The sequence below is a fragment of the Taudactylus pleione genome, unplaced genomic scaffold (assembly GCF_031769625.1).
Source record: "Taudactylus pleione unplaced genomic scaffold, aTauple2 ptg000702l, whole genome shotgun sequence".
Classification (NCBI taxonomy): Eukaryota; Metazoa; Chordata; class Amphibia; order Anura; family Myobatrachidae; genus Taudactylus; species Taudactylus pleione.
Window position 1 is genome coordinate 1,075,866 of NW_028285104.1, and position 17,170 is coordinate 1,093,035.

At 42.4% G+C, this 17,170-nt stretch overlaps 1 protein-coding gene across 4 annotated transcripts in view; it reads right to left on the bottom strand.

Moving 5' to 3' along the window:
- ATP11B (ATPase phospholipid transporting 11B (putative)) overlaps positions 1-17,170 on the bottom strand; it is a 156,068-nt gene that overhangs the window by 96,766 nt on the left and 42,132 nt on the right. For all 4 annotated transcript variants that reach the window (XM_088456371.1, XM_088456372.1, XM_088456369.1 and 1 more), the window contains exons 3-9: positions 9,186-9,275; positions 8,627-8,707; positions 5,841-5,948; positions 5,536-5,664; positions 3,310-3,413; positions 2,637-2,684; positions 430-494 (exon numbers count right to left, since the gene is read on the bottom strand). In XM_088456371.1, coding sequence (XP_088312497.1) covers positions 430-494; positions 2,637-2,684; positions 3,310-3,413; positions 5,536-5,664; positions 5,841-5,948; positions 8,627-8,707; positions 9,186-9,275 — 625 coding nt within the window. The remainder of the gene's footprint in view (positions 1-429; positions 495-2,636; positions 2,685-3,309; positions 3,414-5,535; positions 5,665-5,840; positions 5,949-8,626; positions 8,708-9,185; positions 9,276-17,170) is intronic.

The window sequence follows — 17,170 nt, forward strand, 5'->3', positions numbered from 1 at the left end:
TCATGGGCATGCATAAATTTATTATAATCTCCTTCGCAGCACGGCAGCTCTCAGATGAGATGCTTGTCAGAAGAGACGCTGTGTTTGAGACAGTAAGACTTACCGCGTATGGTGGCCCTATCTGCGTCAATGTTACGGATGTTTGCGATGGAGTGTGATGTTGCACGGATATAGGAAGGTAGTAGTGCTCAGGTAAGCTTTGGAAACATTAACATATTTTTGCAGCTGCATTCCGTGTGAAATCACAGATGCGATTGCATTAGCCTATATCTCTGAAGCAGGCCCCATGTTTGTTATGAGCACAGTTGACTGGAAACAAACACCCTCTAATTCCAACCCCAGAAAGGAGGACTGCCTCAGCTTTGAGGCAAAGTAAGAAAGTAGACCATTCATATATCACCAGCCAGTCTTGACCAAAAATAAACATACCAAAAATTTCCTTTGTGTTTTTCAGCCTTGCTCCACGAAGCAACAGATTTTCTGGTCCAAGAGGCCTTAAAAAAAACAAAAACAAAAAAAAAACATGCATTTTGCATATTTAAGCTTGTTATAAGTATTATAGTTTGCTTTTAATTATTTTTGCAAAAATGGGTACAGTATTACATATATATATATAACACCCATACAATAGACACTTATTTAGGAATACCTTCTAGTACTGGTTAGGACCCTCCTTTGCATAATATCCTAAATGTTTAATAACATGGATTCAGCAAGATGCTGAAAACATTCCTTAAAGATGTTGGCATGATAGCATCATGGAAACGCTGCAGATTTGTCAGATGCTACGAATCTCCTGTTCCATCACATTCCAAAGGTGAGCTACTGGATTGAGATCTAGTGACTGTGGAGTACATTGGAGTACACTGAACCCACTGTGATGTTCCTAGTGCTAGCTTGAGAGAACTTTGTCCTGTAGGATGTAGCCATTGCAAGAAGGGTAGACTGTGGCCATAGAGGGAAGCACATGGTCAATATTCGGGTAGGCTGTGGTATATAAATGATGTTCAGTCGGTATTAAGGGGCCTAATATGTGTTTGGATGATTGGCATGTCATAAATTGTGAGTAATCCCACTCCCTTGGCTGAGAAGGAACCCCACACATGAATGGTTTCAGGATGCTTTACTGTTGGCATGACACAGGATGAAGACTTTTGGAGGATGGTTTGGTGTCAAGAAGGGCAGCAAAGAAGCCACTTCTCTCCAGGAAAGACATCAGGGACAGACTGATATTCTGCAAAAGGTACAGGGATTTGACTGCTGAGGACTGGGGTAAAGTTATTTTCTCTGAGGAATCCCCTTTCAGATTGTTTGGGGCATCTGGAAAAACGCTTGTCCGGAGAAGGAAAGGTGAGCGCTACCATCAGTCCTGTGTCATGCCAACAGTAAAGCATCCTGAGACCATTCATGTGTGGTGTGGGGTTGCTTCTCAGCCAAGGAAGTGGGATCACTCACAATTTTGCCTAAGAACAGAGCCATGAATAAAGAATAGTACCAAAACATCCTCCAAGAGCAACTTCTCCCAACCATCCAAGAACAGTTTGGTGACAAACAATGCCTTTTCCAGCTTGATGGAGCACCTTGCCATAAGGCAAAAGTGATAACTTGGTGGCTCGGGGAACAAAATATCCAAATTTTTGGTCCATGGCCAGGAAACTCCCCAGACATTAATCCCATTGAGAACTTGTGGTCAATCCTCAAGAGGCGGGTGGACAAACAAAAACCTACAAATTCTGACAAACTCCAAGCATTGATTAGGCAAGCATGGGCAGCCATCAGTCAGTATGTGGCCCAGAAGTTGATTGACAGCATGCCATGGCGAATTGCAGGGGTCCTCAAAAAGAAAGACCAACAGTGCAAATATTGACTCTTTGCATACATTTAATGTAATTGTCAATAAAAGTCTTTGACACTTCTGAAATGCTAGTAATTTTACTTCAGTATACCATAGTAACATCTGAAAAAAAGGTCTAAAAACACTGAAGTAGCAAACTTTGTGAAAACCAATACTTCATTCTCAAAACTTTTGGCCATGGCTGTAGTGCCCCTTATGCAATTCCTCCCTGTATTAGTGCCCCCAGTAATATCCCTAGTAGTGCCCCTTATGCTGTGCCCACAGTAATGCACCTTATGTTGTGCCCCCAGTAAAGCCCCTTATGCTGTGCCCCCTGCCAGTATAGAACAGGCCCCACTCATCTGTGCAGTACTTACCTTTCTTCACGATGGCCGATGAGCACCGCTCCAGTCCGCGCTGTCATCACTCCCACTGTCCCGCGTAGACGCTGCCGCTGACTGGATCTAATTAGATCCAGAGCGGCAGGCGCAGGCTCCTCTCATTGTGGGAAACACGGGTGACGTCATGACGTCACCCACGCGCTGCATCACTGGGATCGTTGGCCTCTGAAGCGATCAGAGGCTTCTTTAGTCTCTGATCGCTTGAGAGACCAGCGTTGCCAGTTTTAAATAAAGTAAACACTGACCGATCAGAGCTGAGCTCCGATTGTGGCAGGGGTGTGGGCCGCATATTATATATATTTGTGCCCACACTGTCGGGCCGCATAAAATGATTATTCGGGCCGCATGTTTGACATGCCTAATTTAAACTAAAGCAAAGGAGGATACCAAGCTCAATTTACCTCACAATATCTTCTGAGTGCTGCTGCAAGGTTATTCTTCCAACAAACCTAGTAAAGGAAAAACATTACAATTTCATTAATAAAATAGTGTTTCATTTGCAGCAGCACAGCAGGTGTATGATACTCATTTACTAGCTACAGTTATCCCTAATGTCTGCAGACTAGCTATGGAAGTTATTTTTATTTATTTATTACCAGTTATTTATATAGCGCAGCACTTTACAGAGAATATTTGTCCATTCACATCAGTCCCTTCATTGGTGGAGCTTACAATATATGTTCCCTACCTAATGCTCACACACACACACACACATACACACACACACACACACACACACACACAAACATACACACTAGGGTTAATTTTTGTTGGGACCCAATTAACCTACCAGTATATTTTTGGAGTGTGGGAGGAAACCGGAGCACCCGGAGGAAACCCACGCAAGCACAGGGAGAATATACAAACTCCACATATTTAGGGCCGTGGTGGGAATCGAACCCACAACCTCAGTGCTGTGTGGCAGTAATGCTAACCATTACACCGTTATGATGAAAAAAAAAAAAAAAGTCTACATGAGACATCACATGACATTAGCTGAATTTAAAGAGGTATTGCTGATATTTTAATATTCAGCTACTTTAAGAACAGATGTTAATGTCTGAAAATGGCTACCTGTAAAGGTCTGCTTCAGGCTGCTGACATTCTATGACTGCTATTAATGTGTCCAGGTTTGCAACAGACTGTAAAACTGCTGTTTCTGCAACTGCAGTGTGTGTCTGAAAAGAGATGTACAGTATTACATGAACAAAAAACATTTGATTTAACATTTACATAACCAGACAATCTTGCTTTATAATGAAAACATATAGTATTTATCTTAAACCACATTATTAGAATAAACATTCATAAAAGAAATAGACAGCGCCTGCACCTACACCACCAGTCTCTTATTTGACAGGTGACAGTTCTCTTACCCACATTCAACATATAGCAAATTTGATAGGTTCTCTTGACTAGAAAACTGAAGTTGCTGATAACTCATCCTTCTTTTAATGTGGGAAATGGGGCCCTGTCCATGCATCTTCCATAAAGTTTCAAGAGAAGCATTCTTACTGAGCTCAATGGGATAGGCTCGGGTAGACTCCTTTGCTGCAAGGTTCCAGAGCTATTGGCACACAGTGACTAAATGCTTCTGCTTACCATATTTGATACATGGGTAAGTAAATAATTAAGCTGGGACTTGTCTTTTAATTGTGAGTTTGTTTACAATTCAGTTATTCACCAAACTCTCATGGGAGTGGACCTCTACCTTATGTCTGTCATCCTCCTTTCTTATGCAGAATTGTTTCTGTTGCCATGTGATTTATTGTACTATTGCATCCATACATTTATTATTCTGCACATCTGTGTCCATGTATGATCCCTGTTCTCACGATTGTCTTTACTTGTGCGTACGGTTATGTACTTTTAACTTGTAGCTGTTTATTCATAGCAAAACTTTGTATTGTGTATTAATTTTATTTTTTTTATTTTGTAAATGTGTACAGTCATACCCCTATGTATGGTGCCGCAGACATGTTGTGGAGCCTTATAAATGAAACATATTAACAATAGTAATATTAAACAACCACCACAACAATAACAGCTATACAGTGATCCATGTATTAAAGGTACCCATACATCTGCGACAGATCGTCGCGATGTAGTGATGGGATTGGAAACGCCGATCCACTGGTCAGAAATGCCATCGATGTTCCGAGATCCGTTGCAGGATCGGTGAAATTCTACAGGTTAAATTTAACCGATCTGTCAATCGCAATAATTTTTTGATTGTGATTGGCATATCTGTGACATCCAACATGTTGGATTTCAGCGATCCTGCGATGCCAGGTTACAGGATCACTACATCGCAATGATCCGTCGCAGATGTATGGGGGCCTTTGGTTGTAGCTCAAGTCTCTACATCACGGGCTGTATCCAAGTCAGTAAACCTTCTGTATACTAGATGAATACCGAAATTATTGTGAAGTTTACTTATTACACTTTATTCTTATTACCAATTAGAATCCAAATCTAAAAGATAAAAAGGTGGAGAATATAAATGTAATTAAAAAAAAAACCTCATTATTCAGAAGAAACATGTCAGCACCTTTAGTCAATGCACCTTATTTTCTAAAAACACATGCTAGTTTTAATTGATTCATGTGTGTCTGATCCAGTCAAGATGCCGGCAGACGGGATGACGGACGCCAGGACACAGACGCCGGCATCCCGAAGGAATCGAGGTACTGACGTCGGCATCCTGAAGGCAAGTATGCGAGCTAGGCCAGGGATAGGGGGGTTAAGTTTAGGCACCTGCCGGAGTGGGTTAGGCACCAACCAGGGACGGTTAGGCAACACCGGGGGGAAATTAGGGTTAGGCACCACCGGGGGGAGGGTCAGGTTACCAGTCCCTGTCGGGATCTTCGCCAACGGGATGCCGCTGTTGGTCTTCTGACCGCCGGTACATCATATGGATTCCGTGGCTGAATAGATTAACTTATTGCATTTCAGGGAAACCACTAACAATATAGACAGATTGGTTAAATACAGATGTGTCCTCTTCCATCTTTGCTGCTTTTACAGCAAACGTGTCAAACGCATCACGCCATGCGTCTTGCGGCGCACACATGCGACAGGCCGTGTTCGCACCATTAAATCCTATGGGTCACAGGTGCAAATGTAGCACTCTTACCCAGTCGCGGACGGCGACTTGCGCCATCTTTTGCACGATTTGTCGCATCAGCGCGAAGATACAAGAGAACACATCTGTATTGTCATGTAATATTAAAACAGCCAAAAACTGTCTTGCTGGAAATACAAATGGAGCCAGTAAAACTGTACATGACAACAACATACTTTGAGATTTGTTTCCCCATCCAGACTTGCCGTAGTCACGTGGCATGAGCCATCCACTCTGTCTGACGAAAGAAGCACCAGATCCGCAGGAAAAGTCTCATCTTTGGCTACTCTAACAATATCGCCTACCTAAAAACAATTCGAAAAAAAACAAGAAATAAAAAACAAACATATTGTAAAATAGAATATGCTGATGCTATATACATGTTAATAAATAGCGTTTCATTATCCAATCTTTCTTTCTGTAGTTCAAAACACAGTATAACAAAGAGCTTTAAGCATTTTATTTTAAACAGTATACATACCCTGATATTTTTCGATCTAGTCTTAACAAGGCCTCCACTTCTGACCACATAAACTGGAGCTCCATTGACTTCATTGTCTGCTTTGTGCCGCAGCCAATCTTCATAGCCCTGCAAGCACAGCAGTAAATTAAGCCATGAAGGAGTCTTTTTGCATCAAATACATCTACGGGCTGATTCCCTCTTCAGCACTGACAAATATCCAGCATGTTGACAAAAGGCAAAAGGCCTTTTGTCAACATGCTGGATATTTGTCAGTGCTGATGTGTCTTGATAATGACCCTTAGGGGTTGAAACGTCGACTACATTGATGGTGGAATATCATTATTTGAATAAATCCGATTGAATCATTATTCTTAGTGCGGTGAGTGCCCTCATTTGGCTATTTTTTTTAGCCTCCTTGGATATTTATTGGAGTACCTGTTTGGCCCTTCTCCCTAGTGGAGCACCCTGCTGAATGACTTTATTAAGGGATGGATGTGAGCGCTGTATTTTTCAAATTATATATATATATATATATATACACATACACACACATATATATATATACATATATATACACACACACACACACACACACACACACACACACACACACACACACACACATACATATATATATAAAAATAAAATAATAGAATCCCCAGTTTAGGGTTAGTTCAGTATAATCTCTTGAACCACAGGGCAAATTTGATGGGGTTTTCACTACTCTGTACAGCATTGGTTGAGGCAGGTTTAGATGTATGAACCATTATCTGTGACAAAAGGGAGCCGAGCAGTGACAATTTTAATGAAGTCACAGAAAAAAAAATCTTGCACCAAACTGCTGTATAGAAACTGGCCAGGCTGCTGAAACAGCACGAGAGCATCTGAAACTGATGCTTGGAATGAAGCAAGTCACAGAAAACCCTGTTGTGCTGTGTGTGCATGTGAGTGTCTGAATGCTGCTGCTGCAGGGTTGCTCTCTCTCATTGGCTCTCACTGTCTAAGAGAGTCAATGTGCCCTGTTGATTAGCAGCAGCCTAGAAAGTGGATGGAGTCAGGGACTGAGCAGGGTCATGTCTGAGGCAGAGTGAGACAGCCTCCAAAGAACCCACGAAGATGCCCTGATGCAGACACAGTAGCCAGGAAGGAGGCAGGGGAGGCATAGCTATCAGGAATAATATAAAAAAAAAAAAAACCAACAACATCGGAACAGTATCAAATGATTTCCATTCAATGGTGGCAAACATTGGACCACCACTATCAAATGGTAAAAACTACCATCAGAAAAAAACATTGATGGTTAGTAACCATCGGATTCCGATGTCCATCCCTACGCTGCACCTGCAGATGAACTCTGACCACCACACCTCCACGGTGAAGTGCTCCCTCTCCAGCGTGGTTTTCCTGCTCAGCCACACGCCCTCAGTGAACAGAAGGGCACCTCCTATGGAAGTCAGCGCTGTTTTTGGACAAGGTCGCCATGGCGAGGAAGCACAACATAAAGCCCAGGAAATACTGGGTACATCGTACAAAGAGGACATTGCTCATCACCATGTTCAGCAGCTGGGGTGGGGTGCGCATGGAGGCTGCGGAAAAATGCACAGGTTCCCCAACCCCAGGGACATGCTGCTGATAATGCTTACAGTAGTTGCAACACAAAACTCTCATCCATGATGAACCTGTACGTTCCAGCACATCCCACATCCCAGTGGCTGGGTCCCAGCCAGCTGCAGGGCAGCAGCAGTGGGTGTTGTGGTGACACTAGTGAGATGCTGGGAGCAGAAGTGAAAAGCAGGGGTTTGTGGTGAGATGCAGGTGACTGTTGTGATAGGTTATGAAATGCAAGGGGCTGTGGCGAGATGAAATTGCTCCCGTGCGAAACTAGGGAAGGTCACTAGTATGATATATATTTTATACAAGATTTTATATTGTACATAATAAATTGTTTATTTGAGAGTATCACACTATTGGCAGTATCTACTTAGCAGTGGTAAATTATGGATGCTAATGGATCCCCCGGGGACTATCCAAATAGCCCCGAAATATGGCGCGATGCCAGCGCTTAGCTGGGCTTTTTTTGGGGGGACCTGATGTTTCCCAAAAAATAATCCCTGAAAAGTGCTGTGTTTCACAATGGCGAAAACACATAGTTTCTTGAACTTGTCACTATGTGCTTTCAGCTGAATTATCCTATTTGTTCGCCCGAACAAATAAGGTAGGGCGGAAAAAATAAAACAAATCCCTGTTTAACGCCCCCAAAAACATATTAGGGCTAATTGGATACCAGCCTATGTTTGGAAAATTCTATTTCCATATATTTAAGTGAACTGCATATGAGGCGACATCAGCAACAGGAATCCATTCCTGTAAGTATATCACTAGAGGGTGATACACAACCCAAATTTATCCTCAGCATCTCAATGTCTTACTGCACATTCAGATTTGTTTGTTGGTTTACTATAAGGTTACACTATGATGTTGTTTTTTTAATCATTTTCACATATGAGCAACGATGAAACAAGTTACAGTAACGTCTAAGAGAAGAGTTGTTTTCATTTTTATTTATCTTATGCTCTACTCTTAGACATTAGATAGCGGCCATCTTCCAGTACATCTTTTCTATTTTTGCATAATTCAACAAGTCAGGCTATTCATAAACTCCTTTACAGAGGTTATCGAACTGCCTTACAATAAACATAAAACTAATCTTGTGAAAGTGTTATAGTAGTAAGTTAGAAGATACAGCGTGAAACGGTAGGTTAGTTGTAGAACAAAGGCTATTTTGAGGATACAAGTACATTTACCTGCTTGATAGCTGTTACAGTAATAACAAAAAATAACGGAAGTCCGCTTGTTACTGGACTTGTTGGAGTATCGATCATAAGCTGAAACAATACAAACAAAATACTGTTTAACCACACAGCGTAACTCGCCTGTGCTCAAAATATTAACAAAAGAAAGACAGATATCGTGTATTAAAAAGAAAAAAAAAAGGGGGGGGGGAAACATTCATGATACCATGAATATGAAGAAAAACATAACGCTAGACTTGTTGCATTTACTTTAAGTAGGCAATTTGAATTTTCAATATTGTTGGTTCTACCAAGTCCAAATGTGGAAATTTATTTTAGAATTCCATTTGGGAGGATAATAAAATACCCCAAAAATGTAAAATACCTCAAATGTGACTTAAAATGGCCAATGTTTGCACATTATAAACAACTGCAGTCAGAATAATTGTAACATTATTTGAAAAATATGTTTCAGAGATTTATAGTACTTGAGTACTAATTTATATAGAATGTCTTTATTGAAGAACTCTGAATATAAATTACTCCTCAGTATGATAAAGTAATAACGTACCTGAACAAGAAATATGATGAGAAAATAGAAATTGGCTATTCTTCGGAACTGTTCAAACAAGTTTTTTGGAACGAAATTCAACACAGTGTACTGCAAGGAGAAAATATCCATGATGCAGACTTATGCATTGAAGAGAACAGAAAAACACACATGTAGACAACAGATCAAACAAAATCAGAGGGAGAAATATAAACATTGATAACAAACAGTGCCTTATATCGTATAAGCGACCAAAAAATATAAGGGGCGATTCTATGGTTATTTATGGCGCCTAAACTAATAAGAGCCCGACGGAGCAATTCAATTGTTGCTCCATTTGGGGTGGGCATAGATGTGGTTAGATACATTTCTGCGTGCAGCCTCCTGAGGTGGCAAGCAGAAATGTGCGATAAGTGGGCTGCTTGGGCGCCGTTGTGCACCCAAAAAAATCTCAGCCATCTCAGGAAGCTGCAAGCAGAAATGTGTCTCACCGCGGCTATGCACAACTGACAGGCGGTTATTTGTTTAGGCACCCTATAAAACAATTTAATCACCCCCTGTATTAACAATTAATCACCATCAAAACATAACTTAATATACTTGAATGAAAAATCTATAAAAGCAGAATATTGTGGTAAAATCTACTGCAATATGCAGTATATAACTTTTACCCATTTGAGAATTGGAAAGAGCCTAAGAAAGTTAGTAATAATGCTAAGGAGGAGTCTAGACATAGGCGAATAACATCCAAAAATAGGCTCTCTTAAGCCGGGTACACACTAGACGACATTTTAAACAAATTTGCAGATAACGACCAATCATTACGACAAATTCTTTAAATCGTTCAGTGTGTACGCACTATATCATTAGCAATGCGTGCTCCTGCGGGTCGCTAGTGATATCCTTTGCCGTCTGTACACGCAACTCAATTTCGAAAATGTCGCTAAGGACTAGAAGCAAATTATGCAGTGTGTAAGCTACCAACGACAAACTATATGTCTTCATGACCTGTCTGGTGTGGACGGCATCAGAGCCACTCCCAGAACACTCCTTCCTCCATTTTGCGGGCTGGCTGCTGGCAGCAGTGGACGATACTAGAGAGCGTCAGAGCATCCAGGATTTTGGAACAGAATCTGCTTGTTTTGGTATGTATACAGTGCTGCCCACTTGCACACCAATGTTGTATTCTGCTGCCCACCAATGTTTTAACGTCACTGGCCACGAATATGTGCCACATGTATGCCACCCAACCCTGCTGCCCACCAAGATTTTAATGTTGCTGGCCACCAATATTTTCCACATGTATGCCACTCAACCCTGCTGCCCACCAATTTGTGCCACACATGCCACCCAACCCTGCTCTTCACCAATATGTGCCAGATGTATGCCACTCAACCCTGCTGCCCACCAAGGTTTTAACGCTGCTGGCCACCAATGTGCCACACATGCCACTCAACTCTGCTGCCCACCAATATGTGCCACACGTGTCATCCAACCTTGATGCCCAATAAGTACCACACGTATGCCACCCAACCCTGCTACCCACCATAATGCTTTAACGCTGCTGCCCAGCAATATGTGCCACCCAACCCTGCTGCCCATCAATATGTGCCACACGTATGCCACCCAACCCTGCTGCCCACAAATATGTGCTACAGGTTTGCCACCGATCCCTGCTACCCAAAGTTTTAACGCTGCTGGCCATCAATATGTGCCACATGTATGCCACACAACCCTGCTGCCCACCAATGCTTTAATGCTGCTGGCCACCAATATGTGCACATGTATGCCACCCAACCCTGCTGCTGCCCATCAATATATGCCACACGTATGCCACCCAACCCTGCTGCCCGCAAATATGTGCCAAACGTATACCACCCATCCCTGCTACTCACCAATGTTTTAACGCTGCTGGCCACCAATATTTGCCACACGTATGCCACTCAGCCCTGCTGCCCACCAATATTTTAACATTGCTAGCAACCAATGTGTCACACAATAAGTTAAAAAATTGAAAACATAAAATAGTACATACCACTAAACGATTACAATCTTTATTAACACATTAAAAAAACCTGCAAATTATTTCTAAAAACATCACTAAACTATTATATACTTGAATAAAAAAAATAACTAAACATTAAAGCAAGGTCAACATTAAAACATATAACATAACATTATAAAACAGAACCATTTAAAAAAATATTTAAAGTGTCCCTGTACAGGCATGATGGCTCCTGCACCAACAATGTCTCCATCAGTTCCAGTTGGACCATTGGTATTACAATTTATAGTTTACATATCTTTTTTTTTTTTTTTTTTAAGTTACGTTTTTTTATTTTTGTGTTAAAAGCTCAGTATTCATACATGGTACACAGTTAATATTTTTTTCAATCTTTTAACAAATATGGCTACGGAAAAGAACCGGAAATTTTGGTCTGGCTGTATCGACATGTACATGAGAAAGAGTGCCTTTGGCGAATTAAGGCAAAGGACTGCTCGAACAAGGCCAAGAAAAACCTGTCCCACCAAGAATTGGTGGAATACATTAAAAGCCACAACAGTGATGTGGAGAACAATTGGGTTTGCACTTTAGTAAATATACCCCATAGTGTATAAACACCATGTAAAACGTTCAGTTTATTTTATGCAGTCTTCCTGCCATGGCAGTGCCCCCACTCCATTAAAATAGGTCAGGTATTCCTCCCTGACCTGTTTTGCGCATCCAGAGACAGTTTGTAGAATCCCTGATTCAGCCACAGAATACCACCGATCCATGTCGTCGATGTGTTCCGGGCCATCTGGCACAGCTATACTTTGTTGGCTGGTCTTCCACCTCAGAAAATTATGCAGGGCACAGCATGCCAAGACAACCCAATCTATCACACTTAAGGTGCATATCCACTACCTGGTTTTACCAGGCGATTAAACGATAATGACATCATTATCGTTCAATTTTTTGAAAATCGGGCACAAATCGGGCAGTTTAAAGTCAAAAACGACCAGCAAATCGCGCCCGCTGGTCGTTTTTAACATCTATCATCTCCCGAACTTGCTGGTCAACCTGACGACGTCGTCAGGTTGCCCATGTTCGGGATCATTGATGTGCCTACACTGAATTACTGAACTTTCAGTGTAGGCACATCACAGACTGTGAAACAACTGCACGATTACAATGTCGTAATCGTGCACTCGTTTCACAGACGCTAAGTGAATACGCACCTTTAGGTTGATAGCGGTGTGGAAGATCCTGAAACGATTGCTTAGGATGCCAAACGCGTTCTCCACAATACGGCGTGCCCTTGAAAGCCTGTAGTTGAAAATACACTTCTCCTTGGTTAGTCCCCTTTACGCATATGGCTTCATAATATGTTTGTGTAGTGCAAAGGCCTCATCAACACATAATTAAGCACATGCTTTGTTTCAGACGGTAAATTGAGGGTTTTGGAGATGAGCCTCTTGTAGAAAGCAGTCTGCTTAAAGGACCCACCATCCGAAGCACAGCCATTCTTGCCAACGTTCACAAATAGAAATTCGTAGTTAGCAGTGACAATGGCCATCATAACAATGCTGAAGAATCCCTTTTAATTGTAGTAAAAGGATCCACTGTTGGGCTTATTCTCACATGTTTACCATCAATGGCTCCCCCGAGATTCAACCTCCTTAGCAATGCTTTTCCATTCCGCCACTGTTGTAGGGAACTAGAATGGAAAAGAACTATACAGTGAATACATCATGTCTTTTTCTAAAACTTTATTCTTCTACAGACATCAACCCCGGATGGCAGCGGTAGCCCGACATCAGCAGAGATCCCGGCAGCGGAAGCCCGACAGCGCTGGAAATCCCGATCGTGGATAGGTGAGTATCTACTAACCTAACCCTCCTTAGGGGTGCCTAACCATAACCTCCCCCCCAAGTGCCAACCCTAATCCCCCTCTAAGTGCCTAACCCTAACCACCCCCTTCCCCGCTGCCTAAACCTAAGTCCCCCGGGGGGGTGCCTAACCCTAAGTCCCCCCTGGGAGCCCTAAACCTAACCCTCCCCCCCCCCCGCGGCTATCCGCTCGCAGCGCCCGGCATCACTACGATCGGGATGCCGGGCACCGGTCTCCCGGCGTCGGGGAAATGCCGGGCGTCTACATATAGACGCCCGGCATTTCAACCTTGCCGGGATATGACAGTCAGGAAGCCGGCTGCCGGTATTTAGGCAGTCGGCTTCCCGATTGCATACTGAAATAAGCATACCCCAGCCACCTGCCAAGAAGAAAAGGTGGACACCACCCAAACCAACCACTCCAACTTCAACAGAACACTTCGTCAAACACGCCGAGCAAGTTCTTCAATCCCAAACCACCCCCCCCCCCCCTCGACAACTTTGATGTTCTTGGGTCCCATCTAGCTTGTCACATGCAGGAAATAGACTAGGACCAAAACCTGTACTCTGAAAGAGTGGTGTATGATACAGTGGTGCGTGGCCTAAGTGGGCAATTAACTGCACAGAAAATACTAGTGGAGCCACAACCCAGGCCCCATCCCACTACACCCACCTATCCCTCCAGTACAGGAATGATGGCTCACGCACCAACAATCCCTCAGCCCCCACACACCTTACCCTCCAGTACAGGCATGATGGCTCACGCGCCAACAAACCTTCAGCCCCCCCACCCACTTACTCCACAAGCAGTTCTAGCGGAATATATTCTGCAATGCTGGACATGGAGGATCCAACTCAGGCAGATCCACACTTACAATTTATAGTTTTATATGTTTTTATTTTTGGTTTATATTTGCACTATAATAAGACAAATGTGTATGTTTATACTGTTATTTATTTAAAAAAAATGTTATATGACAATCTTGTTAGATTAAACATGTTTTCACCATCTTCAGAACGTAAGCACTGTATACAGGTTGAGCCTCCCATATGGAGAATTCCGTAATACGGAATATCCCAAAATACAGATTTTTTGGTGTGTGACTGAAAATATTGAATTCTATGACATCTGATGGTTCAATGGTTACAAACTTTAATGCACACAATTATTGCAAACATTGTTTATAATTACCCTTTGAAGCTGTATGTAGGTTTATATAAACATATACAATAAGCTTTGTTTTTTAAAAAAGTTAACAAAAACAAAACAAAACATTTTTTCACAAGAAATTAAAGTGTGGTGTTTTGCTTACCTTAAAGTATTCCTTCTTGAGGATGGTAATGATGGCTTTGCAGGTCTCTGGGATGATGAGGCCCAAAGCTTGAGGGGCGCTGAGGGAGCCAAATTTCAGGTCTGCCAGGGGCTTGCCAGTTGCCAGGAAGCGCAGGGTAGCGATCAGCCTCTCCTCAGCTGGTACGGCCCTCCGTAGCTTAGTATCCTGCCTCCAGATGTAGGGAGTCACCAGACTCAACAACTCCTGGAAGGTGGCATCATCCATGTGCAGGAAGTTGCGGTAGTAGTCAGGATTGTTCTCCTGATCTCCATAAGCAGTGGTATGTGAGAGAGAACCCCTCTGCAGCAGCCACTCCTTCGTCCAGCCTGATCTAAAGCAGGGGTAGCCAACCGCGGTCCTCGTGAGCTACCAACAGCTCACATTTTCCAGAGCACCTAGCAGGTGCACAGGTGTATTCATTACTAACACATTTGAAAAGATCCACAGGTGGAGCTAAATATATCCCTTGTGATTCTGAGATCTGCAAAACATGCACCGTTGGTAGCTCTTGAGTACCAGGGTTGGCTACCACTGATCTAAAGCGTCTCCTATTCTGGGCCCTCTCCCTATCAGCTAACACCACAGCTGCAGCATATGATGTCATAACTCGATAGGGAAAAGGATCCATCACAAGATAATGAAGTAGACACAATTTGTTAAGGCAAGCCAAAACAAAGCAGAGCAATCTAGCAATGTAACAGGGTTCAGCGTGTATAAACCTACCCTCACTAGCCACAGAGCATAAATTCAAAGAGGTAAAATGGCCCCGTCTATTTACCCACTCCTGAAAATCCTGCCCAGTATTTAAATTAGGCAGAAACCCAACAATTAGGTGGTATTTAACGACTGAAGTATATCGTTTGGTAGTTCATAAAATCGCTCAGTGTGTATGCACAATATAATTTGTCCAGGGAAATTGTGAGCGACATTGTATCGTGCATGTCGTCTAATGTGTACCCAGCTTTATAATGTTGAAGAAAATAACAGTTTGTTGTGCATGTTATCCAATATCTAAACATTTTAACATGTCCATTAACACACATCAAGAGAGGATACAGAGCTTTGATGACAATCAATTTCCCCTACAGTTACAGAAAGAATCCTACAGCAAGGGCAGTGTATGTACGTAGGAGATAGTAAAAAGGGTTCTCCACCTAAAACTACAGGAATTCTTGGCCTGATAACTCTTCAACCAAACGAGGAAATCCAAGTAACAGTCCAAACCACATCCAAATTGTCAAATTACTTGTATGACCAAACTGCACTGGATGACACGGTGTGTAGCAGGCAAAACATATACAGTTTGTGAAAAGTATTATTAGCACTTTAAGAAAGCACCTTGCATTACAGGTTTAATGGAATCTTAATATAAAAACACAAAGATAATGAAATGTAAGTTGTATGTTAGAATTTGGTTAAATTGCTGTCATTTGTCATCAATGTACATTTCAGGTAGTGGATGTTAAAAATCTGAAACATTTAGATAAAGGAAAGTCATTAAGTACTGTATAGTGAAAGCAAGGTCTTGCTTATTGGTCCAGCTCATGCTTTAAGAAAATTATATTTCAAGGTGCTGTGTAAAATCGCATGCACTGTTTGCATAAAATTAAAAACAGCATAGCTACAAGAACTTCTACCTTTCATAGGGGGTTGATTTATGGGGCAAGTATGAAAGAAGTTTCAGCGAACAATACAGTTGAATTTGCTGATGTTTTACAGTCTATAAAGTGATGTCAGCTTGGAACTTAAAGAGGAAAAACACCTCCGGCAAGGTGCACTAGAGAGCAGAAGTTCTTACACAGAGTCCAATATCCAAGCACTGTAAAACAAAGAGCAACTCAGATCAATTAAGTGCAATTCCAGACCATGGGGCGAGCTGCCAGTTTGATCAAAAGCAGTCCAACAAGAACACCACCGAGCAGGATATAGTCACGCAACAGTGCCTAAAACTGTCCACACACTGAAAGATAAATCTTTCAAATAAGGCCGATTAATGACGATTCTAAACAATGATCTTTCAGTGTATGGACCAAAGTTGCTGGCACTGGCTAGTCAGTCTCCGGGAGAGGAGGTACAGGTGGTCGGGTTAGGGTAAGAATGGTATGGACATGATCGATAATCATCTAACGCTGAAAAACAAACTTTTTATATTGTAATTTGATTTTCCATATTTGATCTGCCATACCGTCTTTCAGCAGGTACCTTTAAAAACATACAAGTGTATGATATTTCACGATTGTTTGTGGACGATTCTCTCGATGAAAAGTCACATTTGTCGGCGGACATGTGTAAATGTCTGCTCTAGTACAAACTAAAAGGACTGAATGAAAAAAAAAACATCACTATCATCTGGACGGAAAAGCCCTGTGGTGGTCACCCTAAAATCAGAGAGAACCTCAAATCAGTTAACCCCTGATGGTCGGGTAACCAGCACCAAGTTGGAAGCACCAGTGCTAGTCGCAAACTAATGCTGGGTACACACTAAGCATATATATGCAGATCAAGTGATATATCTGCAGATGGTGGTTGTTTGTACACACTAAACCACCATCATCTGTGTTCAGAGTGTAGAAGGGAGCGGGTCCCACTGGCCGGGAGGCGGGTTCGCCCTCCTTCCCGCAGCTTCATGTGTGCGGGCAGTCTGTTCCCAGACATATTGCGGATACACACTAGCCGAAGGGACACATCCGTGGACTGGCGCTGGGACAGTGTGTTTGTTCCCAGCGCCAGGCTAGCAGCCGTGGCGAGTACCTGGTGAAGGGATCGCCTGGTCCCTTCCACCAGCATCGGCGGTAAAGT